This window comes from Macaca fascicularis, chromosome 2 (assembly GCF_037993035.2).
Source record: "Macaca fascicularis isolate 582-1 chromosome 2, T2T-MFA8v1.1".
Taxonomy (NCBI): Eukaryota; Metazoa; Chordata; class Mammalia; order Primates; family Cercopithecidae; genus Macaca; species Macaca fascicularis.
The window spans coordinates 11,759,336-11,785,773 of NC_088376.1; the positions used below are offsets into that span (position 1 = coordinate 11,759,336).

At 41.7% G+C, this 26,438-nt stretch overlaps 1 protein-coding gene and 1 long non-coding RNA gene across 2 annotated transcripts in view; one reads left to right on the forward strand and one right to left on the reverse strand.

Moving 5' to 3' along the window:
- The window catches only part of LOC101925714 (uncharacterized), a 227,871-nt gene that overhangs the window by 46,031 nt on the left and 155,402 nt on the right, over positions 1 to 26,438 (forward strand). The window lies entirely within an intron of this gene.
- Positions 12 to 25,814, reverse strand: KNG1 (kininogen 1). The gene is made up of 10 exons (XM_005545461.5): positions 25,489 to 25,814; positions 23,617 to 23,727; positions 21,642 to 21,726; positions 18,940 to 19,112; positions 17,059 to 17,166; positions 12,246 to 12,330; positions 11,190 to 11,362; positions 4,640 to 4,747; positions 4,433 to 4,519; positions 12 to 1,977 (listed from the first exon to the last, which is right to left on the reverse strand). Exons 1-10 carry the CDS (start codon positions 25,681 to 25,683, stop codon positions 1,168 to 1,170), a joined length of 1,935 nt encoding a protein of 644 aa, XP_005545518.2. The 5' UTR covers positions 25,684 to 25,814; the 3' UTR covers positions 12 to 1,167.

The window sequence follows — 26,438 nt, forward strand, 5'->3', positions numbered from 1 at the left end:
CAAGGTAAGACTTTTTCCTGACATCTGTGGTTGTTTATTTAAAAGAACAGACAATATTTAAAATGAAAGACAAACTCAGAGGTTCAAATGCATCCAAAAAGTTGAAGCAGCAGTGACATATACATCCAAAGATGATTGTAGCTATTTAAAGCCATATCTTGTTTCTCTAGGCAAAAAGACAACATTGGTTATAAAGCATATACCTTCTTTGCAGTATAAGGCAATGAAAGATAATCCTATTATTCTCTTTCTCAAAAGTCAGTGGTCTTCAAAGTCATAGCAAAAAGATTATAAAGTGAGACTAGAGAATAATTTCCTCATAAAAGTTCTGAACAAACTTTGCATCACATTCCATGATATTCCCTTGTCAATTATTTAAAAAGTTTTCTTAGCAAGCCTGCTTCTGTGTTGCTCCCTCTGCTTTTCATCCTTATCATTAAGCTCGGAGCTTCTGTAAACTAAGAATTACTCAATCTAGGTTCAGCAAAAATAAACAGAATACTCCTCTATGAAAGCCTGTTGCAAAGTGTAGTTAATGATTAAACAGAAGTTACTGACTTGTGAGAAACACTCTCACTCAGAAAGGGAAGTGGGAGTACTTATTTGATATAACTAGCCCATTTTGGGAACAGAAAGTCAATTAATTGATGTCCCCCCTTTTCTCTCTTTGGCCAACCTGTCTTTCTTTCTTGTCACTTCTCTTTGACATCTGGAAGCTTTTCTTACTTCTATTGCATTAATAAGTTCACCATTTAATCTCTTGACTTCCCTTATTTTCACACACATTCAAAGACCAGGTGCCACAGTTTATTAAGAATGTCAAGAATCTTCGTATGAAAATTCATGACATATGTTGCAAGGTACATAATTGTTATCAGAGAAGCCAACTGCAGCGGGCCATAAGGCACATTAGTTTGTTCATTTACTGTGCTAGTTTAGAAAACTTGGGGAGAAGATTCAGAAAAGATTCAGAACTGTGGCATACAATTTTATGCAGTCCATGGAGACTGATGGTGTCTCCACCGAGAGTCTCACCACTTCTCTTTAGATTGCTCTGAAGCTGCACAGTTTTTGGTGCATTATATCAGGATATTTTCACTTGGACAATGGAGAGAGGGATATTGATACTTTAATAAAGTATTAAAGAAATACCCATAGCTGCATACATTAATAAAGGGCATCAGCAAGATTGAAATCATAAGATTCTTTCATTTTTGTGGTTGGGTTATTTTCACTAACTGACTTCCAGGGGCGTCCAGGACATTTGGGGGAGGTTGTGTCTGGAAAATCTGATATTGGGTTAAATGAAAGCCCATTTGGTTCTATCTGGATGTCAGGGATCCAATCGTCATCACTCTCTGTGGGAGTTGGTGGTATAGGAGGCATCATAGTTACAATGAGATCAGAGTCCTGAAAGTCAGAAAAGGTATCTGCTACACCTGGCTGGGCTAGGGAAGGGATGGGTGTTGGCCCTTCTGTCTTCTCTTGTATCTGTGCAGAAGGTGTAGTACTGTCTTCAGAAGAGCTTGCCAAATGCTCTGTTTTCCAACCATTGTGCTTTCCATTCTTTTTGCCTTTATTTTTATGTTTTCCATGGCCATGACCATGCTTATGCTTATGTCCATGGTCAAGGACATGGCCCCCTTGGTGTTCAAGATCATCATCAAGTTTGAACTTATGTCCATGACCAAGACCATGCTGTTGTTGGTGTCCACGGCCGAGGCCATGTCCCCTTTGATGCCCATGCCCTTGGTCACATTCATGTTTATGGCCATGGCCGAGATTACATTTTCTTTGTTTTTCATGGCCCCAGTCATGTCTATGAGTACGCCCTTGTTCTTTTCCTGACTCCCGCTCTTCATCTTGTGCAGGTGCCATGGAAGTGTGGGGTGGACTTACAGTTGTTTCTTCTTTTATTTCCCCTACTTGTGTTGATCGGAAAGGTGAAAAACCTGGAGGCCTTTTCATCAATGAGATCTAAACAGAAAATATTAAGATGAAAGTATTACTGCAAAAATCATGCTATCAATGAAGGAAAGAAACACTGAGATCTGGCAGTGCTATCTTAGTTTACAATGGGGGAGGTGTTTTCCAGAGTTTAAATACTGTATTAATATTCCAGAAAGGATGAATAATATTTTTTTGTCTTTTGATTGACCTTAAAATTTGTGGACATTGATTATTGTTCTTAATAATACTGTAAAATGGCCAGGCACAGTGGCTCACGCCTGTAATCTAAGCACTTTGGGAGGCCAAGGCGGGCAGATCACTTGAGGTCAGGAGTTTGAGACCAGCCTGGCCAACATAGTGAAACCCCAACTCTACTAAAAATACAAAAATTAGCTGGGTGTGGTGGCACATGCCTGTAATCCCAGCTACTCAGGAGGTTGAGGTAGGAGAATCACTTGAACCCAGTACGTGGAGGTTGCGGTGGGCTGAGATGGTACCACTGCACTCCAGCCTACATGACAGTGACTCTATCAAAAAAAAAAAAAAAAAAAACCCAAGACAAACCAAACCAACCAAACAAACAAAAACCAAACAACAAAAAACACTGTAAAATAAGCTGAGCATTTTTTCTTCATCTGGAAAAATTGGGTGGTTAAGCTAGCTAATCTCTAGGGTATCTTCTTCTTTTTATTTTTTTTTTTTGAGATGGAGTCTCACTCTGTTGCCCAGGCTGGAGTGCAGTGGCGCAATCTTGGCTCACTGCAAGCTCCGCCTCCCGGGTTCATGCCATTCTCCTGCCTCAGCCTCCCGAGGAGCTGGGACTACAGGTGCCCACCACCACGCCCGGCTAATTTTTTTGTAGTTTTTAGTAGAGACGGGGTTTCACCGTGTTAGCCAGGATGGTCTCAATCTCCTGACCTCGTGATCCGCCTGCCTAAAGTGCTGGGATTACAGGCGTGAGCCATGACGCCCGGCCATCTCTAGGGTATCTTCTAGGCCTATGTTTATGCAAGCACAGTATTTAATTGGTGATACTACTGTTATTACCACCATCACTGCTTTTATCCTAAAAGGCCCTAAGTGGCTTTATGAACTGAATATATGGGGAGCATGTATCCATGATCACTTTGTTGTACTGAAGTACACTGAGACATATTTGCAAACTTGAAATGCAGCCTTAGTACAATGTTTGTGTTAGACTATCTACATACTTACGCACAACAAAAGACCAAATCAGAAGAGAGGGAGAAGAGGCAACTTGCATCAAAGAAGTTGATTTGTGGATTGATTCTACCTACACTTTTGCTACCTGTGAGAATGTGTTAATTGGAGGCAGTGTTTGGTGATGCAAAGAACATGGTCATTGCAGTCAAGCCAGACCCTACTGGTAATCAGCATCGTGATGAAAAGGGTAGACTCTGAATTGACCAAGATTTGAATCCAAGTGCCACCAGCTTCACTTTTGTCTTCTGTAAAATAGAAATAATAGCAGCACCTGCCTCACAGAGTTATAAGGAGGACTGGAAAATGTAGGTGAAGCCTTCAGTATAGTGCCTGGGACAGAGGAAGCATTTGATAATGTCATTATTCACTCAGGACCTCAGAGTCTTTCTAATTTTTAGTGTCTCATCCTTGACAATAAGGAAAGTGTTACTATGTCCCAGAGTTCTTTTAAGACTTAAAATAGAAAAATGACATCAAGAATGCTTCTCAAACTTGATTCATGCATATGAATCCCCCGGGGATCTCGTTAAAATTCAGTAGCTGTGAAGTGGGGTTTGCAAGTCTGAATTTTTCTTTTCTTTTCTTTTCTTTTCTTTTCTTTCTTTCTTTTTTTTCTTTGAAGACACAGTTTCGCTCTTTGTTGCCCAGGCTGGAGTGCAGTGGCAGGATCTCGGCTCACTGCAACCTCCACCTCCTGGGTTCAAGAGATTCTCCTGCCTCAGCCTCCCGAGTAGCTGGGATTACAGGCGTGCGCCACTACACCCGGCTAATTTTTGTAGTTTTAGTAGAGACAGGGTTTTCACCATGTTGGCCAGGTTAGTCTTGAACTCCTGACCTCAGGTGATCTGCCTGCCTTGGCCTCCCAAAGTGCTGGGATTACAGGAATGAGCCACCGCTCCCGGCCATGCATTTTTCGCATGGTCCTTGCATGTCAGCAGAATGCAGTGGAGTGCTGTATCTGGCCTCAGGTACACCTGGCATAGCCAATGATGCTCCCTCACAGCAGGACTGCAATGCACTCGGAGAGAGTCTATAGAAGCTTCACTGAGACACTGACAATGTGTGAGAAGTGATCAGGAGGATTGTTACTCTTCTTTCTCGCCATTAGACAGACGTCAGCACAGAAGTGTGAGAGTTACTCCCCATTTAAAAAGATAGCTCCCCAATTCATTTCAGTAACGGTTCATTTTCAACCCCCAAATATGGATTTTCAGAATGAGCAGAACCGCCCCCACGCTGACTGTAATTAGAATCATACCATTCCCAGTGGTTGACAGTTGACAGTAGGGTAAATTTTCTTCTCCCAGGGTACCACATAAACTTCAGCATTGCAATCTAGGCTTTGCTATCCATAAAAACAGAAGTCAAAAGAGAGACAGTGTTATTTATGAGATACTTGAACAAATGATTCAAAAACATCCAATAGGCTTCCAGTGAAAAAGTAGACAGGTGCATGACTACTCACACCAAGTTTTTTGGTCTCACAGCTTTCGGTCAACTCTTCATTACTTTCCTTGGAACATGTGGTTTCCCTGGCCACAAAGTCAATAAAATATTTCTTGCCAGCCACCACCTGAAAAATTAATTAGTACAAAGTAAACACTTAAAAATATTTGCATAATAAATCATTTATCTTCAAGAAATTTTAAGGGAGAATCTTGAAATTTTAATTGACCAACTTAGAGAGTTACATAAAAAAAGTACAAATGTTTGGCATTAAATCTTGGCATGCATATTTAAAATATTTGGCTGTCGGTTGCTCCCATTTCCTTTTCTAAATGGGGGAAGAAATAAGCAAGCTATAATTTTTTTTTTTTCTTTTTTTGAGACAGTTTGGCTCTTGTTGCCCAGGCTGGAGTGCAGTGGCATGATCTTGGCTCACCGCAACCGCTACCTCCTGGATTCAAGCAATTCTCCTGCCTCAGCCTCCTGAGTAGCTGGGATTATAGTTGCCTGCCACCACGCCTGGCTAATTTTGTATTTTTAGTAGAGATGGGGTTTCTCCATGTTGGTCAGGCTGGTCTCGAACTCCCGAGCTCAGGTGATCCACCCGCCTCGGCCTCCCAAAGTGCTGGGATTACAGGCATGAGCCACCATGCCTGGCCTATAATCTTTATTTATTTATGTATTTATTTGAGTTTTATTGTCCAACAGCTGTTAAATTCACTAGTAATTCAAGGGCTCAAGTTGTAATATCTAAGAATCGAACAGGAATAGGAAGAAAAACTTAAAATGTTTTTAAACATGCCTTATTGGCCTGCCAAATCTTGAATTGGTGAAATACTGAGTTAGTACTCTTATAGAAATTATGTGGATTAAATTTTGTAATTAGAAAAATTATTTGGGGTTTTTATTGTTCTCTTACTATTTTTAATATTAAGAAATTATTTTAGGCTGGGCGTGGTGGTTCGTGCCTGTAATTCCAGCACTTTGGGAGGCTGAGGCAGGTGGATCACTTAAAGCAGGCTGTTCAAGACCAGCCTGACCAACATGGTGAAACCCCACCTCTACTAAAAATATGAAAATTAGATGGGCATCGTGGTGCACACCTGTAATCCCAGCTATTTGACAGGCTGAGGCAGGGGAGTTACTGGAACCCAGGAGGCGGAGGTTGCGGTAAGCCGAGATCATGCCACTGCACTCCAACCTGGGTGACAGAGTGAGACTCCTTCTCAAAAAGAAAAAAAATTATTTTAATCTCTAGCAACAGTTTTAATCACTACTCAATGCTATCTTCCATTAAATATTTTGTGGCCCAATTTCTCAACCAAATTATTTAGTATTAAATTGTAGTATTTAAACAGTGACTCCTGCCTGTAATCCCAAGCACCTTGGGGGCCTGAGGCGTGTAGATCACCTGAGGTCAGGGGTTTGAGACCATCCTGGCCAACATATAGTGAATCCCTGTCTCTACTAAAAATACTAAAACTTAGCCAGGCATGGTGGCAGGCATCTGTAATCCCGGCTATTTGGGAGGCTGAGGCAGGAGAATTGCTTGAACCTGGGTGGCAGAGGTTACGGTGAGCCAAGATTGTGCCACTATACTCCAGCCTGGGTGACAGAGTGAGACTCTGTTTCGGGAAACAAAACAAAACAAAAACAAACAAACAACAAAAACACAACTAAACTAAAACAAATAAATAAATATTCACCAAAACTCAGTATGAGGAAGACCTTTCTTAGATGAAAAGCAGAGGAAAGAAATCTAAAGGAAGGGGAAAATATTAAAACTTGACTAGAGAAAAATGAGAACTGCTTCTGAAAAATCACAATAAGCAAAATAGAAAGGCAAGCTGGGAAAACTATGATATAGAATCAATATCTGTATGCATATAAAGCCCAACACTAAAAAATGGACAAAAGCCATGAGCAGGTATTTCAGAGAAGAAGTTAAAATGGTCATTAAGCCAGAAAAAAAGTTTAACTTCATTAATAAACAAAAACATGCACATTAAAAAAGCAATGAGACATCATTGTTAGCCTTCCATGCAGGCAAAGATGAAAACAAAAATTGATGATACGTGGCATTGGCCAGGCATAGGAATCAAGCAGCCTCAGTCACTGCTGGTAGGAAGAGAATTTAAATTAAGAACCTCAAATGGTGTCTTTTTGCTTTTATTTTTTGAGACGGAGTCTCACTCTGTCATCCAGGCTGGAGTGCGGTGACACCATCTTGGCTCACTGCAACCTCCGCCTCCTGAGTTCAGGTGATTCTCCTGCCTCAACCCCCGCAAGTAGCTGAGATTACAGGCAAGTATCACCATGACCAGCTAATTTTTGTATTTTTTGTAGAATGTAGAATGTATTTTTTGTAGAATGTTGGCTAGACTGGTCCCAAACTCCTGACCTCAGGTGATCCACCCGCCCCTGCCCCCGAAAGTGCTGGGATTACAGGCGTGAGCTACCACACCTGGCCTCAACTGGTGTCTTATACCCAGGTGATGTGAGTGTAAATTGGCATCATTGCAAATATTTAGTGATTTTGGCAATTTGCATCAAGTCTTAGATATATACGTATTCTTTGACATTTCTAGGACTTTGTCAAAGGAAAAATTTCTCCATGTGCACACATAGATCTTGGAAGTTTATTCATCTCCGCAGAGGCAGACAGGAGCATCAACAGCCTTGGGGATAGCAGCAGTGGTGGCAGGGCAAAATAAAACGTATATGAAACTGCAATCACTAACGTGTGAAAATGGAAGATTCAGAAAGTGTTTGGTATCTGAAATGTGAACCCAACATGGAATCAACATGCATCCAAACAGGACTAAATGTGCAAACCCAGGGCAAGATTAAAACTATAAAATATATATTTAGCAATTTGGCAAATTGGTCGTTTGGAGACTAGCTTTTAGCAAATTCATCATATGTTTAATTGATTTCCAGTCAATTGGCTGCTTCCACCAAGGCTGCCTTGGGTGACTATGTCCAAGCAGCCAAATTGCTCTCTTTAAATGCAAAAATCAGTTAAGATTCATCTCTCTAAAGTAAGTTTGAAATTCTCACAATATTCAGATTCACTTGGCAACTAACTGATGGGTTACCTCTTTGTGTCTCCCTGGCATCCTTAATGTAGACACACACACATACTAGAATGTTGATTTGTTAATCTACAGAAAAAAACTGTAACTACTAAGAAGACTAGATATTCATGCTTGAGAATGAGTGGTTCTGTTTTTGATGGCAAACCTCTGACATACAACACGTGGTGGCCTATTCCTACAACATTCAGAATAGAGAATAAGGGAGCTGGGAGCAGTGGTGTGCGCCTGTAATCCTAGCTACTTGGGAGGTTGAGATGGGCACATTGCTTGCTCCCAGGAGTTCGAGTCCAGCCTGGGCATCACAGTGAGACCCCCATCTCTCTCTCACACTCTCTCTCTTTTTTTGTTTGCCCTGTTGCCCAAAGGGTCTTGCTCTGTCACCTAGGCTGGAGTGCAGTGGCATGATCACAGCTCACTGCAGTCTTGACCTCCCAGTCTCAAGCAATCCTCCCACTTCAGCTTCCCAAAGTAGTTGGGACTACAAGCACATGCCACCATACCCAGCTAATTTCTTAATTCTTTTTTTTTTTTTAATTATTTTTTGAGATGGAGTTTCACTCTTGTCGCCCAGGCTAGAGTGCAATGGCATGATCTCGGCTCACTTCACCTCCGCTTCTCGAGTTCAAGTGATTCTCCTGCCTCAGCCTCCCGAGTAGCTGGGATTATAGGCACCCACCACCATGCCCAGCTGATTTTTGTATTTTTAGTAGAGATGGTTTTTTATCATGTTGGTCAGGCTGGTCTCGAACTCCTGATCTCAGGTGATCCACCTGCCTTGGCCTCCCAAAGTGCTGGGATTACAGGCATGAGCCACTACGTCTGGCCTTTAATTCTTTTCTTGTAGAGACAGGGTCTTGCTATGTTGCTTAGGCTGGTCTCGCTCCTGGGCTCAAGTGATCCTCCTGTCTTGACCTCCCAAAGTACTGGGATCACAGGCATGAGCTACCACGTCTGGCCCCTGTCTCTCTTAAAAAACAACAATGAGAAAAACAAAAAAAGAATTTCACAAAAAAGCAAAAATATAAAGTGAGAATTAAAAGCTGACAAGAGCATGAATAGCATAGATTGGCATTCCTTTCAAGTAAACCTAACGTGGCCATGTGGCAATGAAATCAGAGAGAGAGGGTGGTCGTGTCTGGGATAGAAACCAGTGCTCAAGTAGCAGAGAGATCAAAGTGTCAGTATTGATTTACTTTAATCTAGTTTGTTTACTTTTTTCAGTTACAAAAGTAACACAGAAAATTAGAAAGTTTAAAGTAGCCTGTTATTCCATTATCTAAAAATCTCCCCTATGACTATGAGACATTTGTTTTTTTGTTTGTTTCCAGACGGAGTCTGACTCTGTCGCCCAGGCTGAAGTGCAGTGGCATGATCTCGACCCACTGCAACCTCCGCCTCCCGGGTCCAAGCCATTCTTGTGCCTTAGCCTCCTGAGTAACTGGGATTGCAGGTGTGTACCATCACACCCTGCTAATTTTGGAATTTTTATTAGGTTGATGCAAAAGTAATTGTGATTTTGCCATTACTTTGGCAAAAACTACAACTACTTTTGCACCAACCTAATAGTGTAGATGGAGTTGCACCATGTTGCCCAGGCTGGTCTCAAACTCCTGACCTCAAGCAACCCACCCACTTCGGCCTCCCAAAGTGTTGGGATTACAGGCGTGAGCCACCTTTTTTTTTTAACATTATTTTCTGTCCTTTAAAATAACACAACTGATAACATCGCATATATTCAATTTTATGACTCCTTTTTTTTATTGAATATTGTAACACAAGACATTCCCCATATCAAGAGCTCCTCACAAAGATACTTTTAAATTGCTGCTTAACACTCTATTCTGAGGATATGCCAGGCATGATCTAATCATTCTCATATTAATCATTTTGACAGTTTACTATTTTTGCTGTTATACTTAAAACTGCAGTGAATATCATTGTATATAAAGACTCCTATTTTAGATTCCTAGAAATTCAATTCTGAGCCAAAAGCATGAACTTTTTAGTGAGAATTTTTTCACCAGATTATGAGGATTATGTTGGCTTGCTGTAACAATTTGGTTCTATTTTGATTATTTTTCTTTAGCTTGTATTTAGGGAAGCCAATTTTGGGTCCCTAAAACAGGGATATGTCCATAATCATATCAGTTAGAGATTATTGGAGTTGCTAGAAATGTAGGCTCTTCTCTTTTTTTGAGACGGAGTTTTGCTCTAGTTGCCCAGGCTGGAGAGTAATGGCGCAATCTCAGCTCATTGCAACCTCCACCTCCCGGGTTCAAGTGATTCTCTTGCCTTAGCCTCCCGAGTAGCTGAGATTAAGGCATGCATCACCACGCCCGGCTAGTTTTGTATTTTTAGTAGAGACGAGGTTTCTCCACGGTCAGGCTGGTCTGGAATTCCTGACCTCAGGTGATTTGCCTACCTCGGCCTCCCAGAGTGCTGGGATTACAGGCATGAGCCACTATGCCCGGCAAATGTAGTCTCTTCTAATATAGTTACTTATTTTACAAATGGGGCCACAAAGGCTTAGAACATTTGAATGACCACCCAGAGTGATCTGGCATGTGAGTGGCAGATGCTATGGTGGAACTGAGTCTCCTGACTCCCAGGAGACACTCCTGTCAATCTTCTTTTGACAGGGCATGAAAGGAAGATGAATCCCCAGAGGGTACATTTGCAGGAGAGCGGGATCCCAGGCAGAGAGAACAGTGGGTGAAAGACATGGAGGCAAGAGAGTTTGGAGCCTGGGCAGTGATAGATTGCCTGATGTGGCCGAGCCCAAGGCATTATGTGGTATTATAATGAGAGATGAGTCTAGAAAGACATAGAGTAAGTCTTGCTGGCCCTAGCCCTGAATTTTATTAATTGTATCACTGTTGCTATTGTATTTATTTATTTATTTATTTAGACAGAGTCTCACTGTGTTGCCAGGCTGCAGTGCAGTGGCGCAATCTTGGCTCACTGAAACCTCTGCCTCCCAGGTTCAAACGATTCTCCTGCCTCAGCCTCCTGAGTAGCTGGGACTATAGGTGCACACCACCACGCCCAGCTAATTTTTGTATTTTTAGTAGAGACAGGGTTTCACCATGTTGGCCAGGACGGTCTCGATCTCTTGACCTTGTGATCCACCCGCCTCGACCTCCCAAAGTGCTGGTATTACAGGTGTGAGCCACCGCGCCCAGCTGCTATTGAATTTATATAGCGTTTTACAGTTTGAAAAAGTGATATGACATATATTAACTTATTTGATCCTCACCTCAGTCCTTCACATATAGAAAACAGAGAGAATGTTGTAAAACACTTGCCCAGGATCAAGCATACAGAGAGACTGGCACTTAATTAAATCTAATGCACCAAATCACATTATCAAATGTATCATTTCCTAATCCAGAGCCAAGATCAGTGGCAAAATTAGTAAGCAATTTGCACATAGACTATAGTGTTACTGCTTTTGTAGCATAATTTACAAACCTGTACTCTTGCTTTTTTCACATTGTCAATCTTGAAATAGAAAGTTGCGTTATTCTCCGCATTAAGCTTTGTGATGGTGTGAGTCAGTGTCTCCTCCAGCTCTGGGCTGTTGGTGGGTATATCTCTGGGGCAGCCCACGCAAATCTTGGAAGGTGGTTGTACAAAATCCTCCCCTGAAAGGATCAGGTTTTAAGTCAGCATGTACACTGAAGTAGCAGCCTGGCCTAGCATCCCTCCTGCACAAGAACCAGCATCCACATGTATAAAGGGCCACATGGGAGCCCAGGCCCAGTAGTGAGTGGGTGAAGGTTGTCTGTCTGACTTTCACGTCCTGCCTCTCTTCTTTTCCCCTCCTCAGAGCACAGTGTATTTAGGGAAACATTTTCAATAGGAAGGTGCGAGTAACTCAATCAAAATGCTACACTTTTCCTGAATTTTTGCATTTTCGATGGAAACCGTAAAAAGCAATGCTTAATTTAAAGGAGTGACTCTCATGAGAAAAATTTAAGTGCTGTGGTTCTGGTGAACAGGCAGCTTCAGACTACTCATGGTGGAACACATACAAGTGTTTTCCAAGTATGAGAAAAACACACCCTTGTTATCAGAAACACTGACCTGACCACAAACTCAACACTATCTCCATTTCCTCCCATTATAACATGCAGGAAAAAAAACCCCTTAATTGAAAGGGTTTTATTCTGAGTGCTAAGAAATAAAATACAGGTCTCTCCAATTTACAACATCTGACTTAAGGACAACTTGTAGAGAAGAGAGACCAGTTGGCATTGTACCCAAAGGCCAACTTTACCCAGGAGTCACAAATTTCCCTTCTGTCTTCATAACCCGTTCTGGCCACTTGCAGAACAGTCTGAGCTGCAGCACAACTGGGCAGGGAAGGGGTCCAGTGTTCTCATCAAGGGGTGCATCTGTGTCTGCAGGTTACACAGACTTTGGAGTATATCATGGGAACTAAAACACAACTTACAGGAAAAGACCCAGCTAGTTGTCTGGGACCGCTATTCCTCTATTGTGGTGCCGACGTGTGTTACTCCTTACCTGGATAAATGTCACACTTCTGTGAGAAGGAAGCAATTTGTAGCTGAGTATCGACGTATGCATTATCTGTACATTCACCGGTATCCTGGTTTTTAAAAAGCATATAAGTGCTCAGTTAAAAACATTTTTTAGAGCCTTTAAAGCAAACAACTAGTAAAATTGAAAAACAGGGATGTGTACTTTCCAAATCATTGCGTAGCAAAGAAAGAAAGAAACAAAACATAGTCTTACTGCGAAAGAGATACTAAAATACAGTTCGGTATTAGTATCAATAGCATCAACAAATACATGCATATACACAAGCACATGGAAAGCAGGAAATAAGATAATAAGAAGATCTAGTATAGACATAACAGCCATGTAAGTAAAAAGGTAAATTTCTAAAAAAAGAAGGTAAGACTTTCAGACTGTTAAAACACCAAATCAATGTATTACGGTTTCAAGAATCATCTTATAATAGAAACAATGTATAGAGCTTAAAAATAAAAGATGAACAAAGCTACATGGGACAAATATAAACATAGCAGGAACTAGAGTATTAGTAATATTGGACAAAGTAAAATTCATGATAACGAAAACACTCATAAAGGTAGTAAAAATGATAATTTTATTTTTCTAATTTTTTTTTTTTTTTTTTGAGACGGAGTCTCGCTCTGTCTCCCAGGCTGGAGTGCAGTGGCACGATCTCCACTCACTGCAAGCTCCGCCTCCTGGGTTCACGCCATTCTCCTGCCTCAGCCTCCCATGTGGCTGGGACTACAGGCGCCCGCCACCGCGCCCGGCTAATTTTTGTATTTTTTTTTTTTTTAGTAGAGACAGGGTTTCACCGTGTTAGCCAGGATGGTCTCGATCTCCTGACCTCGTGATCCGCCCATCTCGGCCTCCCAAAGTGCTGGGATTACAGGCGTGAGCCACCGCGCCCGACCGATAATTTTATTTTTCAAAAGCATGGACCGGAAGGCATGGAATCAAAATACATAAAGTAGAAAAAATTACACATGTGAAGAGAAGTGGATAGAAATAATTATGGTGGGGAAATTTAGTATGCAATTACAAATCTAAGAAAGGGTAAGAGAAAAAATAATAAGACCATAGAAGATTTGAATAACTTAATAAAGATTTATTTAAATGGTATTTTCATATGCTACATATGATTTAAAATACTTTCATAAGGATCATAAAATTTGTATGTATTTGTGTGTGTGTGTGTATATATATATATTTTTTTGAGATAGTGTCTCTGTCGCCAAGGCTGGAGTGCAGTGGTGCAATCTTGGCTCATTGCAACCTCTGCCTCCTGGATTCAAGTGATTCTCCTGCCTCAGCCTCCCAAGTATCTGGGATTACAGGTGTGTGCAACCACACCCAGCTTTTTTTTTTTTGTTTGTTTTTTTAGTAGAGATGAGGTTTTGCCATGTTGGCCAGGCTGGTCTCGAACTTCTGATCTCAAGTGATCCACCCACCTCGGCCTCCCAAACTGCTGGGATTACAGGCATGAGCTATTGTGCCCAGCCAGTATCATACAAATATTGTTCATTGTTTTTACACCAGGTCACAAAAAGATTCAATAAATTTTACAAAGCATAAACAATACAGAACATGTTCTTTCACCTCAGCACCAAAAAGAAAAAATAATCTGTAAAAATTAATAGCATGTTTAAACAAACAAAAATGATATACTTGGAAATAAAAACATGCTTGCCAATAAAGTTAGGGTCTTTCTTGGATAAGGAAAAATAAAACAACCAAAATAACAAAAATGAGAATTCCATATAATGTTATCAGAACAGCATTTTAAGTTAATTTTTGACTTGACATGAGTTCATAGTTTAAAAACAGCGGGAGAAAAACAAATAGAAAAACCTATGCCTAGGTCCCCAGAAGTGAGGAGAAAAAAGAATAATAAACAAACATAGCCAAGTGCTGTGTGATAAATGTGATAAAAACATGTATAGTATAAAATCTGCAATTTTAACAGTTGTAAAGGATATAGTTCAGTGGCACTAATTCCATTCACAATGTCATGCAACCCATCACCATTTCCAAAAGTTTTCATCACCCCAAACAGAAATTCTCTACCCACTGAGCAATACACCCCCATTCTCTCCTCCTCTCCACTCACAAATTCACATCTACTCACTGTCTCTATGAATTTGCTTATTCTAGATGTTTCATGTAAGTGGAATCATACCATATTTTGTGTGTGTGTCTGGCTTATTTCACTTAACATCATATTTTCAAGCTTCATCCACATTGTAGCATGTATCAGAATTTCATTGTTTTTAAAGGGTGAACAGTGTTTCATTGTGTATATATATGATAGCACATTTTCTTTTTTTTTTTTTTTTTTGAGACGGAGCCTGGCTCAGTCACCCAGGCTGGAGGTGCAGTGGCGCGATCTTGGCTCACTGCAAGCTCCGCCTCCCGGGTTCACGCCATTCTCCTGCCTCAGCCTCCGGAGTAGCTGGGACTACAGGCGCCCGCCATCATGTCCGGCTAATTTTTTGTATTTTCAGTAGAGACGGGGTTTCACTGTGTTAGCCAGAATGGTCTCGATCTCCTGACCTCGTGATCCGCCCGCCTCGACCTCCCAAAGTGCTGGGACTACAGGCGTGAGCCACCGCGCCCGCCTGATAGCACATTTTCTTTATCCATTCACCTGTTGATGGACACTTGGGTTGTTTCGACTTTCTGGCTATTATGAATTTTGCTGCTATAAATATTCACGTGTAAGCATGTGTTTGAATATGCGTTTCCATTTCTTTGGGCATATACCTAAGAGAGCAACTTCTGGATCATATAGTAATTCTATAGTTAAGTTTTTCAGAAATTGCCAAATTATTTTCTATAATGGTTGCAGCATTTTACAGTCCTACTGGCAATGCACAGAAGTTCTAATTTCTCCATGCCCTTTCTAATACTTGTTATTTTGTGAACAAAAAGAGGTTTTTTATATATTCTGCATGTTAAACTCTTGTCAGATACATGATTTGCAAATATTTTCTCTCATTCTGTGAGTTGTATTTTTACTCCCTTGACAGCGTTCTTTTTACTTTTTTCTCAATAAAATAAATGCATGCTCAATTAGAAAACTCGGGAAGTATCAAAAAGTTCCAAAAAATATAAAGAATCAGAAAAAGCGGCTGGGCGTGGTGGCTCGCACCTGTAATACCAGCACTTTGGAAGGCCAAGGTGGCTGGATCACCTGACGTCAGGAGTTCGAACCCAGCCTGGCCAACACGGCGAAACCCCCATCTGTACTAAAAATACAAAAATTTGCCGGGCATGGCAGCGGGCGCCTGTAATCCCAGCTACTCAGGGAGGCTGAGGCATGAGAATCACTTGAACTCTGGAGGCGGAGGTTGCAGTGAGCTGAGATTGCACCACTGCACTCCAGCCTGGGTGACAGAGCAAGACTCCTTCTCAAAAAAAAAAAAGAAAGAAAGAAAAGAAAAAGCACCCAAAATTCCAAATGAAAGTTAACTACATTCTATATTTTGTCGTAATTTGTTTTCCATCACTTTTTATATTTATATTTATTTTACATATTTAAATAAATCTGCATGTATAGCTTTGTATCCCACTTTTTTTGTTTTTTACTTAACATTGTAACCATTTCACTATGTCACTAAAAATTAAAAATTTTTGATAGCTGTATCATGTTAAACTCTTGCAAATATTTTCTCTCATTCTGTGGGTTGTATTTTTACTCTGTATGGATATACTGTAATTTACTTAACCATTCTCTAATGTTGCATAAACAATTTATTTACAATATTTTTCTATTAAAAAGCAACTGAAATTAACATCTTATGGTCTGGATTTCCCATATAAAAGAATTAGCAGCAGAATTACTAGATCAAAGGACTTGTAGCAATTCCTTGCCTAAAGCACAGTCTTCTGCTCACATGCAAACATCCCTGGGCACATATCATGTCTTAGCCATCTTAACATTCACTGGCTACTACTACCTTGAGAGACACCATTTTAATATAATTTTGGTTCAGATAACAAGATACGATGCTAGGAAGGACCACTAAGGGCTAGAGACTCAGGGTCTGTTTATTAAAGATAAAGGTAGGGAAGAGAAGATGAGAAAACAAGCAGAGGAAAGTTTGACATGAAGAATAACCCTGGGGAGAGCAAGGGAATACCATATGGGCATTGAGCACACGGGGAAGAAAAGGAAATAGGAAAGTGTGGAGACATAATGAAGATACACTTGACAGTTCAAGCATTTTGTCTATTCGTCGTCCCTGGTTACACTCTGTAAATACTTACCGCTGGCCAGGCGCGGTGGCTCTCGCCTGTAATTCCAGCACTTTGGGAGACCAAGGTGGGCGGATCACCTGAGATCAGGAGTTCCAGACCACCCTGGCCAACACGGTAAAACCCTGTCTCTACTATAAATACAAAAATTAGCCATGCATGGTGGTTGGCGCCTGTAGTCCTAGCTACTTGGGAGGCTGAGGCAGGAGAATAGCTTGAACCTGGGAGGTGGAGGCTGCAGTGAGACGAGATTGCACCACTGCACTCCAGCATGGGGAACAGAGTGAGACTCTGTCTCAAAAAATAAATAAAATAAAATAAAGTTATAAAAAAATACTTAATGCTAGCTGTGCAGATTCTTTGGCCAGGTAGGTAAGGCAGCTTGACCAGTGATGTGAGCTTTAGGCTTCCCGAGTGAATGTGAATATGAATTGCTGAATGTCATCTAAAATTTTCGTGACGGTCTTCCCACTCAGCTTGATAGTTACCATCAAAATGTAAACAAAATGCTAAGAACTTTATCATTAAATTTTTGCCCACTTACACCATTCCAAAGGGACTTGCAGTCTGGAGTTAAGAACAGAAAATTCTCTTTGGAACAATTCGTTTGCACAATTGAGTAGGTAATTAGAAAGTTCCATCCAGCCACCACCTGAAACAATTTCAGATTGAATATTTAAAGGGCGGTTTAAACATTATTCGCTGTGGGATATGAATGTTATGAGGAGGTTAGAAAACTGTGTGGCAATATAAAAAGTGCTCAAGAAATATAAATTATTATTATTACTAGGCAAAAAAATGCTGAATAAACATTGAGCACCTTAACACACATCTCTCACACAAACACACATACACTATACACACACACACACACACACCACTAGCCATCTGAAAATGACAAGCTATTTATATATATTTTGCTATTTTTCAGCCAGGTTTGGAACATGGATTTCTTTAAGTAAATCCTAACAATGGTCCCCCTGCCAGGCTGCAGAGAGAAATGTTTACTGAATTTCATAAAATAGTAATGCCCTTCTAGATGGACAAAGAAAACTTTGGAGGGGAGTGGTCTTTACTGCTGGGTCCTCAGGCTCCCAGGTTACCAAGTAGTAAGATTTCTCCTACTTTAGTCTGGGCCTCTCCCACCCTGATAGCTCTATATGGACATCATTGAGTAAAGCATGCTCACATGAAAGCAAGTTGTAAGGTTTATTAAATGCAGAGAATGTTGCTGACCAAAGGGAATCACTCATAATAAGAGGCTGAAATATAAGCGACCCAGTCAACTATCAGAAAAGTCTGCGTGGGCCAGGCGTGGTGGCTCATGCCTGTAATCCTAGCACTTTGGGAGACTGAGATAGGTGCATCACCTGAGGTCAGGAGTTCAAGACCAGCCTGGCCAACTTGGGGAAACCTTGTCTCTACCGAAAATACAAAAATTAGCCGAGTGTGGTGGCGGGTGCCTGTAAGCCCAGCTATTTGGGAGGCTGAGGCAGGAGATCTCTTAAACTTGGGAGGTGGAGGTTGCAGTGAACTGAGATAGCACCACTGTACTCCAGCCTGGGCAAAAGAACAAGACTCTGTCTCAAAAAAAAAAAAAAAAAAAAAAAGGAAGAAATTCTGGTTGTACTGAATCATTAAGAAGATTTGTAGCTGAGCACAGTGGCTCAGGCCTGTAATCCCAGCACTTTGGGAGGCCGAGGTGGGAGGATGACTTGAGGTTGGGAGTTCGAGACCAGCCTGGCCAACATGGTGACCCCTCATGTACTAAAAGTACAAAAATTAGCCAGATGTGGTGACGCGTGCCTGTAATCCCAGTTCCTCGGGAGGCTGAGGCAGGAGAATCACTTGAACCTGGGAGGCAGAGGTTACAGTGAGCCAAGATCGTACCATTGCTCCAGCCTAGGCAACAGAGCGAGACTGTCAAAAAAAAAAAAAAAAACAAAAAACAAAAAACCACACACAAAAAAACCAAAAAAACAAAACAAAAAACAGATTTATGGATATTTACTTTTTTTTTTTTCTGTTGATATGGGAACTGTAACTTAGTGGGTAGCCAGAAAGCCATGCCGACCATTGTAGACACAATGTAATATTTTGGAGCTGTGTTAACTCATGATTGCTAGGTGATAGTAGAGTTTTCTGAAAATCCTAAGGCCACTATGACTTTCCTTTTCACTGTCTCTAGGAAGAGCCTGTAATGACGATTACCCATTTGTTAAAATCAAACGTCAAAGGAAGGGAGTCTGATTAGACATCTTTTCTCACTTTACATGTATCCAACTCACTTTGACTAAGGAGAAAGCCCTTTGCTTCCTGTGCTAGTCACATGAAAACACCACCAGCCATGCAATCATACATTTTAAACGTAAAGATCTAACACATTTTAGTAATACTAGGTGACCTAGAGAATTAAAGAACAAACCTGTCTTTGGGCCCGTTTTACTTCACTAAGCGTGAAGAGGGAGGAACGTTGAGTGTTGTTGTTAAAGTACTGAACGCCGTGTCTCAGAATGGGCTCCAGGTCTGGGCTCTGCGTTGATATAGGATGCACACAGCCAAGGCAGTTATACTGGGCTGTCACCACAGGGCCCTCGGCTTAACAAAGAACAGACAAAAACGCAGCATTAATGATTACAATCAGCATTCACATACATTGCCCTAAACAAAGAAGAGGCTGGGCATGGTGGCTCACTCCTGTAAAACCAGCACTTTAGGAGGCAGAGGCGGGTAGATCACCTGAGGTCAGGAGTTCAAAACCAGCCTGGCCAACATGGTGAAACCCCATCTCTCCTAAAAATACAAAAAATAAGCCGGGTGTGGTGGCGTATGCCTGTAGTCAAAGCTACACGGGACGCTGAGGCAGGAGTATTGCTTGAACCCAGGAGATGGAGGTTGCAGTGAGCCGAGATCATGCCACTGCACTCCAGCCTGGGAGACAGAGCAAGACTCTGTCTCAAAAGAAAAAAAATTTTTTTGCAAACCATTCATCCCACAAGGGACTAACATCCAGCATATACAAGGAATTTAATTAACTCACCAATTAAAAAACCAAGTAGTCCCATTAAAAAGTGGGCAAAGGATCTCAGTAGGCATTTCTCAAAAGAAGACATACAAATGGCCAACAGATATGTGAAAAAATGCCCAATATCACTAAGCATTAGGGAAATGCAAATCGAAACCATTATGAGATGAGATATCATCTTACCCATTAGAATGGCTATTATTAAAAAGAGTGTGTATTAAATTACCAAGTAATGTTCATAACAGATAGCCCTAACCTACTGGTCAATAGAGGCAAAGTCCATAAAAAGGTAACATAGCTGAAGAGTGAGCGGCACACCTGGAGGGACCCCCTGGGAGCCTGGGCTTCTTCACCCACCAAGCTCTCGCTGCTTGCTGTGTAAGCGGCAAACACAGCTAGGAGGGTATGGAGAAAAGGGAACGCTTATGCACTGTTGGTAAGAATGTAAATTAGTACAACCACTATGGAAAATAGTGTGGAGATTTCTCAAGAAATGAAAACACCAAATACCATATATCCAGTAGTCCAGCTACTGGGCATCTACCCAGACGAAAAGAAATCAGTCTATCAAAGGGGTACTTCCACTCCCAGGTTGGTCGCAGCAGTATTCACAATAGCAAAGATATGAAACCAACTTAAGTGTCCATCAAAAGGTTAATGAATAAAGAAAATGTGGGGGACCAGGTGCGGTGGCTCACACCTGTAATCCCAGCAGTATGGGAGGCTAAGGTGGGCAGATCACCTGAGGTCAGAAGTTCGAGACCGGCCTGACCAACATGGTGAAACCCCATCTCTACTAAAAATACAAAAATTATCTGGGCGTGGTGGCGGGTGCCCATAATCCTAGCTATTCAGGAGGCTGAGGCTGGAGAATTGCTTGAACCCCAGAGCTTGCAGTGAGCCAAGATTGTGCCACTGTACCCCAGCCTGGGTGACAGTGCGAGACTCCATCTCAAAAAGAAAAAAAAAGAAAATGTGGTATATATGCATAATGAAATACTATTTGACCATAAACAAAGAATGAAATCATATCATTTAAAGCCACATGGACAGAACTGGAGGTTGTTCAGTGAAACAACCGAAGCACAGAAAGACAAACTGCACATTGTTCTCGCTCATATTTGGAAGGTAAAACACTTAATCACATGGAGATAGAGGAGAGAAGAGAATGACGGATACCAGAGGCTGAGCAGGGCAGGGAAGTAGAAGGGGGAAATGAAGAGCTTGGTAAAATAGGTACTGAATTATAGTTAGATAGAAGAAATACGTTCTAATGTTATATAGCAGACTAGGGTGACTATAGTTAGCAACAATATATTGTATATTTCAAAGTAGCTAGAAGAGAGGACTTGAAATATCACCAATTCATAGACATGATAAATATTCCAGGTGATGGGTACCCCAAATACTCTGACTTGATCATTACATGTTCAAGGCATGTAAAAAACACTTACATGTACCTCATAAATATGTAAAATATAATGTATCAGTAAAAGAAAAAAAGAAGGAGAAGTTAATACATGTAAGGAGCTTCGAGTCATGGCTGGGACATAAGGACTCAATACATGTTAGCTATTATCTTTATCCTGATTGTTGCTAATATGTTATTATGATTAATATGTTAGTATGTTGATTGTACCTCCAGACATATCATCTCATTTCAGCCTCACGACAGTCCTGTGAGGTGGGAAGTACTGTTACCTCCCTTTTCTAGACAACGAAAAGGACAGCCAAGAAGGTGAGGAGCTCTGAAAGATTCCAGGTCAGGGCTGCCCTCAAAGCCTATGCACTCCTCACTCTGGGATGCTGCCTACAATAGAGGGCAGGCAGGTCTTGTGCCTCCTGGTCCTTCTGCAGAGCCCTTGCACATACTGGGTACAATGCAGCACACGGGAAGAGTTGGGATAGTCCTAAGGGGATGATGGTCACAAGCCTGGCCCACCCTCCGGGCTCTGCCGCTCCACCCAATGCTCCCTAATTGTGCAAATGGCTTTACTACTGCCGCCCTCTGGGAGCAAGCAGAGCCTGGTCAAGGTTGTGTTCCTGGCACACAGAAGCGGTTAATTTCCCACCAGGGCAGTGCCAGAGGATAAACCAGCTACCTGGAGTAATCTGGCAGGTCTGGGTAGCCACAGAGAATTTCATACTCGCCCTCTTCCCCACAGTTGCCGTGCATTCTCCAGTGGCCTAAAAAGAAAAGAAAGATCATTTATCCTAATCTTTCAGATGGGAAAGTCTACCTAGTACTGTTGCTAAATGTGGCTTTCCTTAAAAAAACAAAACAAAACAGAACTTGTGAAGATTTTATCCAAAAGAGTTTTGAGACATGAGAATAAATGTTTTTTTTTTATAGCCTAATGATTACATAAGCCTCTGATATTCATAAGATGTTGGAGGAAAGACAGTGTAAAAAGGTTTTAAAGGTTGAGTCTTTGTTTTGAGCCGTGGAGGTATTTCTTTTTTCTTTTTCTTTTCTTTTTTATTTTTATTTTTTGAGACAGAGTGTCACTCTTGTTACCCAGACTGGAGTGCAATAGTGCGATCTCGGCTCACTGCAACCTCTGCCTCCCAGATTCAAGCGATTCTTCTGCCTCAGCCTCCCAAGTAGCTGAGATTACATGTGCATGCCACCACGCCCAGCTAATTTTGTATTTTTAGTAGAGACGGGGTTTCACTACGTTGGTCAGGCTGGTCTCAAACCCCTGACCTCAAATGATCCAATAACCTCGGCCTCCCAAAGTGTTAGGATTGCAGGCGTGAACCACTGTGCCTGGCTGAGCCCTGGAGCTATTTCTTTCTAACCAAGATGGGTGCAGAGGTCTAGTACCAGCCTGGTAAACACTCCTGTTATCTACTTCTCAACTTTAGTGAGTTAATACTGTTCATATAAACTTCATTTTAGCTTAATAGAAAGGGCAAGGACCTTGGCATCAAAATGTTTTTCAGTTCCAGCCTTGTCACTTGCTAGCTGTTACCTATGTCATGTCCCGTTGACTCTCGGAGTCTCAGTTTACCCATCTTGTAGGAGATAGGACACATCTATCTCTTAGAGTTGTTGTGAACAGTATGTGTGCAAACACACGCTGTGTTTGCCTACTAGAGGCCCACCACAGAGCAGGCACTTAACAATAGGCAGTTGTTTAATTGTTATTGTTGAACACTGTTTTTGTTTTGTTTTGTCTTGTCATTCTTCAGTCATATCCATTGGATTCTAAGTGACAGATATTATTCCCTCAGGATAGAGCACACCTCCCTTTATCCACACAGCTCCTAGAAGCAGGCAGCACAGGGCACAGCAGCTACTTATCCCCACCTTGCAGATGAGACGATTGAGAAGGGACAACCAGCACTGCAAACTCCTAGACTCCTGACTTGGAGTTCAGTGCTGTTCGGTAACCGCAGATGACTTGACAGTCATCTTTTACGTTCTGACATAAAAGAAGGGAATCAATCCATGAAAAACGAGGCTTGCTTCCGAGGCAGATACTGTCTGAAGTCTTCCTTAATTAAAGCAAAACAACCGGCTACGGTGTGCCAGGCCTATATGTTAGGCATTTGGTTAAGATAGGCATTGTTATCAAAGTTATTTGCATAATTCATCTAATTTCATCCTCCGACAACCTGATGAGGTCAGTATTATCTCCCATATACAGTGGAGAGTGCCAGTTCTGAGAGGTCACAGCTCACCCGCTATCACACAGCTAATGGAAGGCAGAGTCAAGATTTGCCCTCAAGGTTGTGCAATGGAAGCACCCAGGCCCTCCCCTCGCCAGCCCTTCGGCTTGGCCCAAATGTCCATCTGTGGTCTCTCTGGAGTCTGAGCCACATGTTCTGACTGGACACTAGAGCTCCCTTCTCATGGAAAGGCTTTCTCCATGTTTAACTGCTGGCCTCTCCATAATTTTTCTGTCTATACAAGAACACAGATACAAAGCATCTGACTTTTCTACACATTAGAATGTTTATTTGCATTTCTCATAAACAGGCTCACCAGTAGTCATCATTTCTGCAGGAGTAAAAAAATCTGGCAGAGTCAACGGAGAAAACAGAAGGCCCAACAATGGCCAATACACTTACCGCTTCTGCAGCATCCTTGTAGTCACAGTCCTGCCAGGTTTTGCCACTTTGAACAGGACAATCCCCCTCCTTGATTTCGTACTTGAAGGAATAAAATGTGTCAGAGCGAACCTGAAAAGCAGCCAAAGATACTTAGGGTTCATCCAACTGACCCGATAGCAAATAATTCTAGTGGGTTCCAGTAAAGTTAGGAATATTGATCTTTGACTTGAGAGCAAAGCATTCACTTAAAATATATTTATATTTGTATCATAAACATTTATGTGAAAGAATGTTTATAACATACTCACAATGTCGTTTTAAAGGTTACAAAGCAGTATGCATAGTATTAGCCCATTTTTGTAAAAACTGGTTTATATATAAATCTATGTTTTTTAAAAGTCTGGAAAGATGCACAGCAAGCTGTTAAAATGTTTGTCTGTCAGTGGTGAGATTATAATTATCTTTCACATTCTTCTTCAAGCAAACATTTCTAAGTGACCTTTTTCCCCTAATGAACATATGTGACTTTTACGAATTAGAAAAAGCAAACAAGAAAACCTTAAACAAATGTTAACAGTTATCTCTGTATGGTGGCATTAATTATGGGTGATTTTAGTACTTTTATTTGGTTTGTTTTGTTTCCTACTTTTTCTTTTTTAAACAGCTTTATTGAGATATAATTTACGTGCCATAAAATTTACCCTCTAAAGGTATGCAGTTTAATGTTTTTTGTATATTTACAACCGTACCCACCACAATCTATTGGGTACCACACCACAAATAAACTGTTGCTTGAGATTACCATGAAGCAGAATTTCTCACATGACTGTACTAGATTGTGAAACAAAATGGCTCAATTTTATTTTCAGAAAAAATAACATGTCCACTGTGTTTATTTTCTTTTATCCCCATGTTGTCACATGGTTAGTTTTTTTTTTTTTTTTTCTGCTAAAGTAACCAATTGCTTAGCTGTCCCAGAGAGGTAGTCTTTTATAGTGAAATTTGTTTAAACATACTCTTGAAAGATTGGTATTTCTTTGAACCATGCATCCTGCAAGGATTTATCTCCTACTGGAGTACATCATTACAATAATATCAAAAACAAACATTGCTGTTAAAGCTGGTACATTCAGCCATACAGACTTCTGTCTAATTCCGTAGAATTGCACTAAACTCATTCCTGACTCCTCTTAGACATGACCCATTAAGTATCCCCTCCCATTTAAGGTTTGGAGGTCTATATTTTTTAGCCTAGGGCCAGAGACCCAGTGAATTCTTTTGCTGCAGTCTAACTAAATTCCTAAATTCTCCCACTCTAGTTGGTCCTGTTCAGATTTCTCCATTTACTTTTGTTTCATTTCACCCTACATTCTACTTCTCTGATCAGGAAGCCCATCTGCCTGAGGATGAGTCATACTCTGCCCTCCCACCCCAGGCCAGAGACTGGTATCGGTCTTTCCACAAGTTGTAAACTTCTGCCTTTGATGATCACATCTTTGGTGGTGGTGGTGGTGGGGTGGTGGTGCTGGGTAGTGGTGGTGGTGGGTGGTGCTGGGTAGTGGTGGTGGTGGGTGGTGGTGGTGTGGGGTGGTGGTGGTGGTGGTGGGTGGTGGTGGGGGGTGGTGGTGGTGGTGGGTGGTGGTGGGGGGTGGTGGTGGTGGTGTAGTGGTGGTGGTGGTGGGGAGTGGTGGGTGGTGGTGATGTTGGGGGGTGGTGGTGATAGGTGGTGGTGGTGGGTGGTGGTGGTGGGGGGTGTGGTGGTGACGGTGCGGGGTGGTGGTGGTGGTGGTGGTGGGGTGTGTGTGTGTGTGTGTGTGTGTGTGTGAGGCCTGGGCTCCTAGTGACAGTACAAATCCCAAGTGACTTCAAGGTTAAACACAGTTCACTCACCATCTTAGTGGCTTCAGTTATGCGGTACAGTACGAACTGGTTGTTACTTTGGTTTTGACTGTTATATTTCTTCAGAGCAGCATCCACAGCTTTAAATAAATCCTTATCATTGCAGTCAATTTCCTCGGACTGTGATTCCTGGGTTAAACTTAGTAGCAGCCTGGAGCAGAAGAAAAGGATGATAATTAGTTTCATGATCTAACAGTCTCCCTCTAGGAGCTGAGGGATGGTTTCACCAAGAATCAAGAGCCAACTGGGATACTGAATTTGACAATCTCCAGCCTCTCGTTTTCTGTCCTCCTCTCTGCCTCAGCACTCAGGGCACTGGTTGGATTCCTGCTGCCATACGCTAGTTGCCCTGTTCCCAAAGGTTAAATGGCTCTGCTGGGTTATCCAAACATATTTACGGCTAGAACATTGCAACACTGGGGTTGTTAACCTGCTCATTTGCATTTGAAAATCACGAGGGAGCACAGTGCATATTTCCAGGTGATTATACAACTTTATGTAGCAAATCAGAGCAGAATCTGATGAAGGAGGGGAATAAAGTACTTACTAACTCGGTTATTCCCCTGTGACTTTCACAAAGCCATTTGTGAAGGTCACTACATGGGTAAACAATGCAAGAATGAATACAATGTGCAGACATGTTTCCTGCAGAATCTCTTGGCAGGATACCTACCTGCACAGAAGCAGACTGCTATTAATTCTATTACATGCCTAAGAAGCTCATGCACAGGGGCAGCCAGTGAGTTCCGGGAGTCTCATACAGGATGTTGACACAACTGAAAATAAAACATGGGTGTCCTATCTGGTCTCTGGACAGGCCAGCTTTTTTCTGCTCAATTGCATTAGTTCTGTAAAAGAAAATTGCTCCCAGGGTGGAGGCGATAGAGGAGAAGCATAGGAAGAGACGGGTTGGGTGAAGCCCTGGATTCCCTCTGCTTGCT